This window comes from Stegodyphus dumicola, chromosome 2, assembly GCF_044657685.1.
Source record: "Stegodyphus dumicola isolate Sdum_Otavi_A_Nest chromosome 2, ASM4465768v1".
In the NCBI taxonomy this organism is placed as follows: Eukaryota; Metazoa; Arthropoda; class Arachnida; order Araneae; family Eresidae; genus Stegodyphus; species Stegodyphus dumicola.
In genome coordinates, this window is record NC_140769.1 from 98,094,266 (window position 1) to 98,107,691 (window position 13,426).

The 13,426-nt window shown below is 34.1% G+C and overlaps 1 protein-coding gene across 1 annotated transcript in view; it reads right to left on the reverse strand.

The window, feature by feature from the left end:
• Window positions 1–13,093, reverse strand: part of LOC118184324 (chymotrypsin A-like) — a 61,751-nt gene extending 48,658 nt beyond the window's left edge. Inside the window, exons 1-3 of the mRNA XM_085810950.1 lie at window positions 12,939–13,093; window positions 10,783–10,925; window positions 2,044–2,281 (exon numbers count right to left, since the gene is read on the reverse strand). Of these exons, the coding sequence (XP_085667076.1) occupies window positions 2,044–2,281; window positions 10,783–10,925; window positions 12,939–12,984 (427 nt within the window). The 5' untranslated portion in view covers window positions 12,985–13,093. The remainder of the gene's footprint in view (window positions 1–2,043; window positions 2,282–10,782; window positions 10,926–12,938) is intronic.
• Window positions 13,094–13,426: the final 333 nt, after the last annotated feature.

Below are 13,426 nucleotides of genomic sequence, written 5' to 3' on the forward strand. Positions count from 1 at the left end.
AATAACCGTAGAACGTTGACATTTTGTATATGGGACTGTTATAACATGTAGTTGTGCACCTCCCGGCTACGCTATCACTCTGTTACTTGGCTCGATGAGCTTAGATTTTTTATTCTTATATGTTGGTAAATTGCGCATTTTTTGCTTGTAAAGTAATTGAATAATGTTCTTATGTTCCGGTTAAGATTTTTATGTCTTTAGTTAATATGCATGCATTAGTTGTAGAATTATCAACAATTTAAAAGTTTTTAAGTGCGAATAAGCCTAATGAAGTATCCATTTGTTTATATTTGAAACTTAGCAGAATATCGAAATAAGTCACTTTCTGTACCTTCAGTGTCTTTTTGCGGACTAAGACCAAAAGTAAACTTTCAGTTTTTGTGCACCGGAAAATCTGCCTTCTTACCCGCTGGCCGAATTGTTTGTTTATGCGTAGAAATTCTAATTCTAGTAGTAAAGGATTTTTTAAACTGTTTTAACTATATTTGGTGTTTTATGTTTTTATGTATTTTACAAATTTTAATGAAGATGTTTTGAGTTTTTGTGTATTTTTGCTTTGCCGCGAACTGAAAACTGAATTGAATGAGAAATATGTCTCCATTGAAATTCAAGGAAATAAGTTTAAATGAAATGCAGCAAAAAATGTGTATAACTTAATAGGCCATATGGTGTCCGCCGAACACATCGCGGCAAAAAGCATCTCGGACGAAAACGTCGCGCAGAAAACAACGCAACGTCGTGGTACAAAACATCGTGTTAGAAAATAAAGCAAAGAGAAAACATTGCAGTTCTAAAACGTCGTGGTACAAAATATCAAAGTCGAAAATAAAGCGGTTCAAAAAACTTCGCAATTTAAAACCATCGTCGTTGAAAATATCGTGATAAAAAATAAAGTACCTATAAATTATCGCATGACGATAACATCCCAAATATGCGTTTTTCAGGCTTGTGAAACTTGTGAAAGGATACTCGCATAATGATTTGTGAGTGCAAGATGGAAAGAAGGATAATTTTTACTTTCATATTTTTTATTAACTAATAAATATTTGCTGAAAATGTAAAATTGAGACTTAAGCAAAGAAAATTATTACGACCTATAGAATAATAATAGATTAGAAAAAGGAAGGTAAGTAACTGCATGCCCTATCTATAAAAAATTGCTAAGTTAATTATGAGATTATTTTCTTCACTTTCGTTAATCTGATACTCTTATAGTGAAAATTATTTATTTTTTGTTTAAATTTTTTGTTTTGTTTTTTATAAATTTTTTAGTTAATAAAAAATATGAAAGAAAAAAATTACCCTTCTTTTCAACTTGCGGTCACAAATCATTATGCGAATATCCATTTACAATTTTTAAAGCCTGAAAAACGCATGTCTGCGATGTTATCTTCATGCATGACGTTGTAGTCACTTTATTTTTTACAACGATATTTTCGACGACGATGCTTTTAAACTGCGAAGTTTATGAACCGCTTTATTTTCGACGACGATATTTTGTAACACGTTGTCTTTTAACTGCGATATTTTTTCTTTGCTTTATTTTCTCCCACGATGTTTAGTACGATGACGTTTTCACCTTGCTTTGTTTTCTCCGCGATGTTTTCGGCTGTAATCTAAATAAATTAACGAACTTTCCGTTGCCTTCTCTCAACAAATATCCAGTATCCAAGAGAAACTTTAAAATTAAAAACTGCACAGAATTATCGCCCTCATTTTTCCAAGAGGCAACAGTGCTGATTTTCAACTGTCAGCAGTCCAGTACACAATTGAATGAAAACTGTTGCCAAAAACCACATTTCTAAAAGAATGAAACTATTCAAAATGATGCGATAAAATTGAAAAGATAAAATAAAAAAAAATCTGATTCAAATTTAAAAAAAAAAAAAAAAAATCACTTCGAGGTGCACTGGCTCTTGTCTAGCTGCATCTATATGCCAAATTTCGTAGCATTGGGTCTATTAGCTTACGCGCAGCAGAAACGAAAGACACATAGACTCTTTCTTTTATTATATGTAGAGATGTATATTATTGTCAACTTACCAATGTATGGAGATGATTCATAAGTTAGCTTAAATCCTCTACCAGATCCCATGTCATCCGTTTCAAAAAGAAGTCTTACTTCATTCTCGTCTTCGTGAGATAGTACAGGGTTTGGGATTTGAAAGCCACAGTACACTCCTAGGACAGTTTCCTTATTTTTCCCGTAAACAACTAGTTTGTCCGATCCGCAGCTGCCACTGGGCTTGATGTCCATATCCTCGAAAGTCAGTTTTATCCTCTGAAATAAAGTTTATTCGAGAATAATGATGTTAATAACTAAAATGTATTCAAATATTTTTTAACCTTTTAATGCATGAAATTTTATTTTTATTTTTATAGTCAAAAATACCTTAGAATTGATATTAAATAAAATAGGAAAAATATTTAAAAAAATCTAAACTAAGATTATATTCTAATTTTTGAAAAAACATTGTTAACTTTAAGAAATTAACTTTCACACCCCCCCCCCACACACAAAAAAAAAAAAAAAATGATAGGCGAATGTGTAATAACAATTTTATGTAATAATACATACCTTATAAACTTGTTCAAACAATTTTAAAACTTTAAATACATCAAAATAACAACAAACACAAAAGGAAAAATTCGCAAACACAAATGATGTCCACACCCTACACATCAACTCACAATAATGACCGCTACACTGTTAGAGGTGCCACCACACTGAAACTTTGAAAACTATATACGTAAACAGTATGTATCCAATTGCAGTAAGCAAAAATTCGTGTTTTGATTTGATTTGCATGACTAAATATGAGTATGTTGCCAAACGGCAACTACATGCATTTAAGGGTTAAACGTTAGAAATAGTATTATGTAAGTTATTAATGTCCTGACTTGAATCCACCACTTCTTGTGCTTTGCTATCATCACAAGCTGAAATTATGTATTATTACTCAGAGTCTGGCTTCTCTAAGTAGTATAAGATCAGGCTTCACTTATAGTTTTCGAGCGTTAGAAGGAAAGCTATCGAAATTTCCGATGACGATCACCATGAAACTTTCTGGGATAATCAAGCATACAAACAAAACAACAGGTGCGAAATGGGGCATTTCGCAGTCGCCTATAATTCCAGAATGGGGTTTACGGGCGATGTAAGCCTTACAGGCGATGCGAATGCCACAAGTTCTACAGGCATAGATGTGCAAGCGTAATATATCTGAGATTTGAAGTATTCTATTGTCAACAGAAATCACGTACTCCATCATATAGTTGCACTTGTTGCGCAAATACGCCTTTCTAAGCCATGAAAAGATGGCAGAAGAAGACAGGGCTGTGATCAAAGGTGATGGGTACACCACGAGTTGGTAATCAAGGCATCAGACTAGGAGGTAGGAAAGTTACATGTTTCATACTTGCCAATAAAATTTATGCTCGGAAAGAAAAAAGTAATTTGAAATGATGGAAGGAATAGAATGATGATGAATCGCCGCTTTTTAAATGTCATTTGTGAATTACAAGTCCCACGATATGCGCATTCTGAAAATTTAATGTACGCCGAGCCAAACCTTCAACCCCCAAAAATGATAGTTTTTTATATACATTTTTTTCTATTTGGTTAATGGAGGAAATTCACGTGGGTTTTTCATGTCTCGAAAGCACGAGTTACGATATTTAATAGATTTAAATATGGCGTTGTTCTAACATGCGAAGTTTGATACAAAATCGGACTTTTTCTAAAATAACATGCCATATTTTTTTTTTTTTTTTTTCCGAATTTCGGTTCTACCATTCAAATTTTACCAAAAATTTCAATTTGTTCATTCCGTATACGTATTTCTAAGTATGTTTATTCATATAAATGTTCCTTGAATTTGATTTTATTTACTTGAATTGCATTTTTATTTTTCAAAAGCGACTGTGAAACTGTTTTTCAAAAGTCAATGTGAACAGTTCTTTGTGAGCCAGTGTAAGCCATGATGCATTTGAAAACTTCATATATTAAAAGAGAAAGTACAATAAAGCACGTTAATTTGTCTTTCAATGGGCCATTTACAGAGGCTATTTAAATGGAAAAGACGTATTATCGACATTTAATTCATCGAAGTTTCAGTAATCACGGTATGGCAATTAAGTAATCAGAATATATTTAAGAAAAGGAAACATTGCAGAATTAACACTGATGCAGCTTTCTATCTTAATGCAAATGTTTGGTTTATTTAGTTACGGCAAAGACCTCGAGGGCTATCTGCCTGAGGGGATGGAAGCCTTCGTGGAGGACGTTCTAAGGGAACCTGGCTCGTATACACGTTACACATGGGCAAAACCACGAAAACGCCCATGCAGCCAGCCGAACCTGCCCCTGCATTTGCTGAATACTGTTAGTTTTGTCATAGCTTATTTCTGGGCGCTGTAAGGTTGTTCGAAGTGGTTATTGACCGGTGGAAAGATGCACTATCGTGCAATGCAATGCATTTTGAATAACTAAGTAAATTAAGATTTAAAGTCGTCTGCATAATTTTTAGTCATTTAAAAGTGAACTGCTCATCCAAATATCTAAATCTGTAGAATTATTTTGACACCTGAGCCTCCGAGATAAATTTAATGTCGACCTGCTTAATCTTCTCAGAAAGAATAAGGCAAATAGATAATCATCCCATCGTTATTTCAAGAACAAAATGAGTGCAATAATAGAAAATTTAACTGAACGTTCATTTGCCCTGCGGCTTGGTACAGTGGAGTAGCCCGGGGCAAAATACCTCCCTCAAAAAAAAAAAAAAAAAAAAAAAAAAAAAAAAAAAAAAAAAAAAAAAAAAAACTGATATGATGAAAATCTTCTTTGGAGACCATTTGGCACCCCACTGCTGACGGCGCCCGGGGCATAATACACCTACTTGCCCTCCCTCGCTGCGCCACTGGCTTGGTAGTTTTAAACCAACGCTTTAACAAAATTTAAACTACCTTTATTTCTGTCTAAGAATATAACAATATTATAAATATTTGCAAACCGTATAGTAAATTAGAACAGGCTAATAACCTGGTTCCTAATTTAAGTGGTTCCAAAGTAGCCGAGCGGACAAAGATTGCTGAATCTACTTCAAAGTCCAACTCAAGCGATGGTCCACCAGCTGCCGAGTGGCAAAGCTGCTGAATACTGTTAGTTTGGTCTGGGGTTTGAATGCCCCGTACCAAACTGCCAGTTTGGAGTGGCTGCAAGGGCGGGTTCGGCTGGCCGCATGGGCGTTTTCGTGGTTTTGCCCATGTGTAACGTGTATACGAGCCAGGTTCCCTTAGAACATCCTCCACGAAGGCTTCCATCCCCTTAGGCAGATAGCCCTATAGGTCTTTGCCATAACTAAATAAACCAAACCAACTCGGGGGAACAAGCTGACTGCCTGGTTGGCTTTCGTGTTTTTTTCCATGTGAAACTTGAATATGAGTCACTTTGTTTTAGAAAAACCCTCTATGAAGGCATTCCCTTCCATGGGCCTGTATGTGCTTTTAATGTTTAAGTAATCAACCAACCTAATTAGTCTAAAAGGGCAATTTGTCCAGAGGGATTATTAATTTCGTTTTGGCATTCTGTGTTGGTTCACTATAAATGTCGGTTCACTTTTCAGATTGTAGCCACCAAATATTAGAGCTCTGTATAATCCTTAAAGAAATTTAAAAAAAAAAAAAAAAAAAAATCTGAAATGTTTCAGATTTTAAATTACGTCCAAAGGGGCGTTTTTTAACATTTTGTGTGTTACCTTTCTTTATTAAATATCATGTTCCTCGCACTTAAACCATAAGATCCAGTGCAACAGCAATATCGCAAAATAGTTTTAAAACGAGCATATCTTTAGAATTTCCGATACAGAGACTCACGCGCTGGTGATAAAAATGTTTTTTCTGCACAACGTTGCCATTGCTCGCTTTGAAATCCTTGAGTTTGTTAATCAAAAATTCGTCAAAGTTTTAAAAAATAGGAAATCGATCATAAAACAAAATTCAAATTTCAAATTTGGTCTTCCACATGCTCATATTCGTTGGAGGATTACGTTATTCAAAATTCGATGACTCTATGTACCGTTATTTTATGACAATGTGAGAAATATACATACATTTACGCAGATTTTCATTATTTAATTTCTTCAAATATAATGCAGGACTCTAACATTTTATGGCAACAGTTTGAAAAGTGAACCGACATTTATCCGTCCGACGCAAAATGCCAAAACGAAACTAATAGTCCTTCGGGATTCAAATCCCTTTGGACTAATAATGAAGAATCTCCATAAATGTATATATGTTTCTCGCATTATGATAAAACAACGGTTATACAATTTTGAATAACGTACGTTTCCACTCGAATATGGACATCTGGAAGCCCGAATTTGGAATTTGTTTTATTATCTATTTATCTATCTGTAAAAATTTAACTAATTTTTGATTAACAAACTCAATGATTTCAAAGCGAGCAATGGCAACACTGTGAAAAAAAAAATTATCTCCAGCGCGCGAGACTGTGTTTCGAAAATTCTAAAGATAGGCTCATTTTAAAATTATTTTGCGATATTGCTTTTGAACTGAATTTTATGGTTTAACTGCGAAGAACATGATATTTAATAAACAAAGGTAACATGCAAAACGTTTATAAAACGCCTTTTGGGCATAATGTAAAATCTGAAAGCTTCCAGATTTTTATATTTTGATACATTTTTTTATGCGTGATTTATAAACGCAAATTTTTTAAATGTCAAAAGTCAGGAACTCACGAAAAAAAGTGTAGTTATCTAATCGGGAAAAATATGAGATATACCGTGCCAATGATTGAATTGTGGGTAAACTCAGACCCAGTCGTTCGTTAATTTTATTCCCTTAATTTGTATTTTTCGGTGGTGTTAACGGAAAGAGTAGAAGCGCAGGTGTTAGAAACTTAATTGGTATAAAATTAGCAATGTGTGCGCATATAAGTACAACTTTTTAAATTCTTAACATTATTTCACCTGAAGAATTTTAATAAAATCTAATGTAACAGAAATAATAATAATGTAAAAACAAATGTAGCAGTAATAATAATTTATTTATTGCCTTACTAAGATTAGAATTTAGACTTTGGCAAATATATTCTAAATTAGAACGTACATGATGAAAATACGCTACGTAGGAAATGCATTCTAGCATAAAAATGAGCTTAATTTTTATTTTAACCCTTTGTTGCATCATGTCCACTCTAATAGACAAAAGTTTAAATTTGTTTATTCTTCTGTAAATGCCTTAACAGATTCCATTCCTGTGTTTATTCATTCTATATTATTAGAACTTTCAACTATCGATCATAGATGGCTGTATAGCATCACAAAGTAAAGCATTGCTATTTGGAAAATGGCTGCTACTTCTGTTTCCAAGTTAGTACAATTTATCATAGTAAACATTATATAATATTGCTTACATTTTCTTATACTGCCATTTTTTTATTCATAATTAGTGGTTTTAGACATTTTATTTTAAATATCAGTTTGAGAAAATTGTAGAGTGGGTAAATAAAGATCTATCGAAAAGGGTGAATTGAAACCTAAATGTGCTGCTTATCAAGCCAAAACACCACTGGAAATATTTATGTTTGGCAAGGAATTTTTAGAACATTTGACATTTGAATCCAATAGGTACAGATTACAAAATCGTAGCAAAATAAATTCAATCACAATCGACGAAATGAAGGTGTTTTGGGGGATCTGTATGTACATGTCAGTTGTAGATTTACCATTTAGAAGATGGTAATGATCACTGCAAACAAGGCAGGAAATGATTTCAAATCCAATGACCTTAAATCGTTGGGAAGAGATTTGTATGCATGTACGTATATGCATGCTGTCCACTGTAGAGAACAAACTGTAGCAATTATTTAAAACGAAATTTGAATAAAATTAATTTTTTTTATTATTACTAAGGTTATTTTAAGTAAAAAAATATAAACATTTTCGTTTAACTTCTCTAGATTATTTGTTTGCAACAAAGGGTTAAAAATATTTACTTAGATTTAATATGATAAAGATCGCGCTGTCGTAGGCTATCGTACCCAGAATAACTGCATATAATTTCTGCATATAACCTTTGAATTTTTGCAATTTGACTAACTCATTCGATTGCTATAGGACTGAATCTTTGTATCACAATTTAACTTTTAAAAAAGTGATTTTTTTAAATCTTATTTTTATATAAAAAGTTAGTGCACTTCGAAAAAATGTTTTTGGTGATAATATTAGCGGCCTTTCAGTTGCAAAAAAACAGTTTGTTTAAAATTACAGTGCCTCACATTTGCTTCCGGACACTTGTGTCTTTCAGTTTTATTTTGCAAGTACTATCAGTACTAAATGTTATCAGAACGACTTAATTTTTCATTCACATATATTATTAATCTTATATTTTGAAACCTGCCTGTTTTGAAAAAGTTATTAAAAAGGGTTTTGGTAAAAAAAGTAATTTATTCATTAAGTTCCAAAAATGAACTCACATAAGTATTCGGACACTGTTTTATTAACACACACTGTTAAAATAAACAGTTTGTATTTAATAGGAACGTGAAAAATAACGCAAAATTCAATATTTCATTGGATATCCATTAGCTAAAATTACAGGTTTTCGAATGGATTCAACTTGGGTTTCGCTTTGGCATGGATTCAAATAATGTTTTCGTGTGAGAATGTTCCATTTGTTTTATTCCTGTATAAGAATTATTTTAATAGAGTTTTTAGAAAAAAAAAAAAAAAAAAACGCTGATGTCGCCGATTCTAAGAAAACTTTGCGCTTTGTTTTAATTTGAGGCATATAATCGAAATGTGAAAAAAATATCGGCATGTCATTTCAGAAAACGTTTGATTTTGAGTCAAATTCGCATGTTAGAACAAGGCTGTATTTAAATCTAAATTCATATTATAAGTTTCGCTATCGAGACATGGAAAATGCAAGCTGAATTTGGTCAATCGGCCGAGTAGAACAAGAAATATATCACTGTCTCTTTTCTATTTTTTTGACTCGATGTACAAATTCTGCCGAATTCGCGCCACTTGCTCTTTCATTGTACCACTTGTCTCAAGAGCTATGACAGTTTGCTGCAGTTTGTTCGGTGTTGTATTTTCGGTCAACTGATACTAAGAACTTTGTGACTCCGACAGTGTAAACAACTTTGTACAAAGCACTTGTCAGTGTATGCTGAAATAATGAATGTCTCGGCTATTTCTGTATCATCTCCGTTATATTTGTAACAGAACATGAAAGTTACAAGCCGTTTGAAGAAACGTGCAACAACATACTGCTGCGTTCTACGGGTTCGTGGATTTGGAGTAATTGACACTTGATGAAGAATCAAAACACAATTTTTTCGCCAGTAGGCACACTTACACAGGACAGTTCTAAAGACACGTTTACATTCGTCGAAAAACTACGACAAACACGTTGAAACAATTAGCAATAGAGCATTCAGGCTGTAACTTTGAAGCACTAACGTACAGCTCTCTACTCCGTCAATCTCTCTCAACCTAATTTCTAGACTCAAGCTACTACTAGTATTCTCGTATATGCAGGATATATACATATAGCTTTAACCTACCTTCGAGAATATTCCCGAGGAAAACCGCTAAGAATGTGTTCTAGAATGCTCTCGCTCCGTCTATCACATATCGCCAATTTTATTGCCAAATATCGCCACATTGGCGATTTCGCGCCCAATCTGGCCATTTTGCATTTTTCTGCCACTTTCTGGCAACCCTATGCCCGTTGTTTAGCCATCTCACTGGGCCGCTACTGGGCATTTCGCAACAATACTGATTACTCTAGAACATTACTTGTAAGCGGCAGAACATGCCTGTGCACAGGTTTAGGCTACAATCAAGCAATAATTATTCGTATGGTATGCATGCCACCTGCCAGGAATGTGCATGACAACATTTTAACTCATAGGTACATTATATTAGCCAGTCTGTGGTTGTAAATATTGTGAGCGTGCGTTAGGAATGTTAATTTGTTAATATGTTAATTTGTTAGGAATGTGCGTTAGGAATGTAAATATTGTGAGCGTGCGTTAGGATGGTTAGGAAATGCCACACATTGCACTTGTTGCTTTGTTCAATGCTTGATCAGTGTGTTGTCGTGAAAGTTTTGTGGCAGTTACCGCTGAGAAGTACAATAGTTTTCCTTGTCAGCGTCCATTTGTTCGATTTACGAGACTGAAAAGATGAGTAGTATTCCAAGTGAAAACTGAAATGTTCAACTCTCTAATTGAAAATGACATCAACTTCAACAAAGAATAAAAGATCTCAATAATAAAAATCTTATACACGTAAACAAAAGCACTTTCAATCGGTTTCACATAATACTTCACACGAACCTCATGATACCCCACCATTTATTATCGCAGATCTTGTATATTGATTTGGTGTCCATGAGGTGCGTGTATTATGCTATAAAATTTTGCACGAGCGAGTTTTAAAATTATTTTCATTCGTTGGGTGGAATTTGTTATCTGATGTTGGCCGAAACTATTCCTTTGTTACTATTGATGTGTTATTTGTTATGTGAAATTATGCATAAACCATTTGGTATTAGATTTCTGTGTGGTGCTCATGTGAAACTATGTGAAATTCGATAAAGATATTTTCCTTCATTGCGGTGAACAGCACAAGCACATACGATTCATAGCTTGGAAATTATAGGACTTTAAAACACGACTAATCTTTTACAATAAATTTGAATTTGATTTTCCATGGTATTAATGTATTGAAAGTAAATACTCACGTAACCATCTGGAGCGGTAATTCGGTACTCGCACCACAAATTATTTGGATAATTTCCTTTTGAATACAAAGGATTCGTGATTTCTCCTTTTTCGGCGGCATCGAATTCCTCGAGATTTTTGCATTTGTAGCCTTCTTGCGAAGCTGTAGGGATAAACAGAAAATAATTTCTATGGCACTGAAATTAAGAGAGAACTAGAAAAATGTGTGGCTCTCGCTTTTAAAAATGTAATAAAACACTATTTAAACGTTTCCCATTTACATACACTGAAGTGACAAAAGTCATGGGATAGCAATATGCAAATATACAGATGGCAGTAGTATCGCGTAGAAAATGTATAAATGCGATGTGCTTTGGCAGGGCTTTCATTTGTGTTCAAGTTATTCATGGGAAGAGGCTTTGACGTGATTATGGCCGCACGACGAGAATGAACAGACTTTGAACGCGGAATGGTAGTTGGAGCTAGACGCATGGGTCATTCCATTTCGGATATCGTTAGGGAATTCAACATTCCGAGATCCACAGTGTCAAGAGTGTGCCGAGAGTATCTAATTTCAGACATAACATCCCACCATGGACAGCGCAGTGGCCGACCACCTGCACTTAACGACCGAGACCAGCGACGTCTGCGTAGAGTTGCCACCTAGATCGCTCGACATGAATCCCATCGAACATTTATGGGACATCATCGAGAGGTCAGTTCGTGCCCCAAACCCTGCACCGTCAACACTTTCACAATTATGGACGTCTATAGAGGCAGCATGGCTCAATATTCCTGCAGGGGACTTCCAACGACTTGTTGAGTCCATGCCACGTCGAGTTGCTGCACTTCGCCGGGCAAAAGGAGGACCGACAAAATATTAGGAGGTATCCCATGACTTTTGTCACTTCAGTGTATGTCTTGCATTTATATGTCAAAGGACGAACTGGAAGACGTGGCTTTCATGTTTTAAAATTACAGTGATTCGCAGTTTATACGCCTAGTGTTTATACATCTTTTACATTTACACACTAAAATGTTATCAAAATATTATTCATCGACCATTGAAATAAAGAAAAATTGGAAAACAAAACTTTAATTTTTTAAAAACTATAATGAAACACCGTTTATATATTTGTCATTTGTTTGTCTTCTAAAAATACTTCCACCACACCCTAATTTATGCGCCTTCTGGAGATTGCGGGTGATTGTGAAATGACACACTTTGCACTCTTTTCTTCGCATGTTTGATCACCGTCAAAGTTCCTAGGGGACTGATGTCAGGAAGTCCTATAGCTATCCTTGTTAGACGTGTACTTCGAATTACAGATTTTCTTGAAATGAGCCACAGAATTTTACAGAAACGGTTAAAACACTAAGGTTAAGAAAAGTGAATTTGCAAATACGAAATCCAATTTTTAATGTGATGCATGCAAAGTTACTAAAATAAAAAAATAATTTCAGTTAATAAAATGCTCGCCATACATCATTCAATTAAACAGAAAAACTCGCCCAACTGAACCTTCAAGGCAACAGTAATAAGGATTTATCTCATTCCCCCTTGTACGCTGTCGTGATGTAAGGGTTAGCATGTCCAGCTATCATCTGGAAGATCGAATCTGGATCATGTGGTGTACACATCAGATTTTGTTACTTGATTAAAGATAAAAATATATTAAATGACAAGAAAAGGAGGGGGGGAAATGAAGAGAACTGAGTATCCAAATAAACGTCATTCAGTTACTTGTATTCAGGCCTAAATATTTTTCACACTTATCTGGAATTCAAAAATTTAGCGCGTTTTTTATTCAAGCCTTGCATATTTTATAGTCAACAAATAGTAAAGCATAGTTTACAGTATGTGGCATTATTTTAAAGAAACATTATATTTTGCACTCTATAATTAATTGCCGCAAAATGTTAAAAATAATAACGTTAATGTCCAAATGCTATCTGCATACAAAGGAATACGGTATATTTACAAAAGGTACCGCGTATTTTACACAAAAGGTATATTTCGGAATTACTTATCATTCATCACAAAGAGTTACAAATAAAAATATAAAAATACAAAATAATAGGATATATTTAAATTCAAGGGAATATGGTGTCTCTTTGACGGCATAGGATATATTTATAAAGAAAACGGTATATTTTACACTCAACAATTACTTACCGCAGAGGCTTACAAATACTAATGTAAGAGTCCAAAGGAATATCATTTTTTTCCACGTTATAGACAGGAATTCAGCCTCCAAAAGAAGGATTTTTCTTAAGCCTTCCTCTTTGAGATAAGGACAGATGGTTATATTCCCATACTATCAAAATAGATCACCACCTGTATTCCAACCAACAGACTTATTTAAAATTTTAAAATAATAAAAATGATTTGTTAATGATCATTAGACCTGACTTCACGAGGACAAACTGAGTATGTGCCTCTGGATTTTCTCTCATGGAGGCTTCCAAATCTTTCTACATAAAATATGCGAAATTTTAAGAACTTTTTTTCAGTTCTAGAGTTTTAAAAATATAAAGTTAGCGGCAGAAGCTATTTTTAATGCATCTTTTTTTCAAAAATCAGGCATCTGAAACTTTCAAGCACATCCACTGGCGAGCTATAAAATTACGTACTGTACATTGTTGCAATTTTTAAAGTACGAA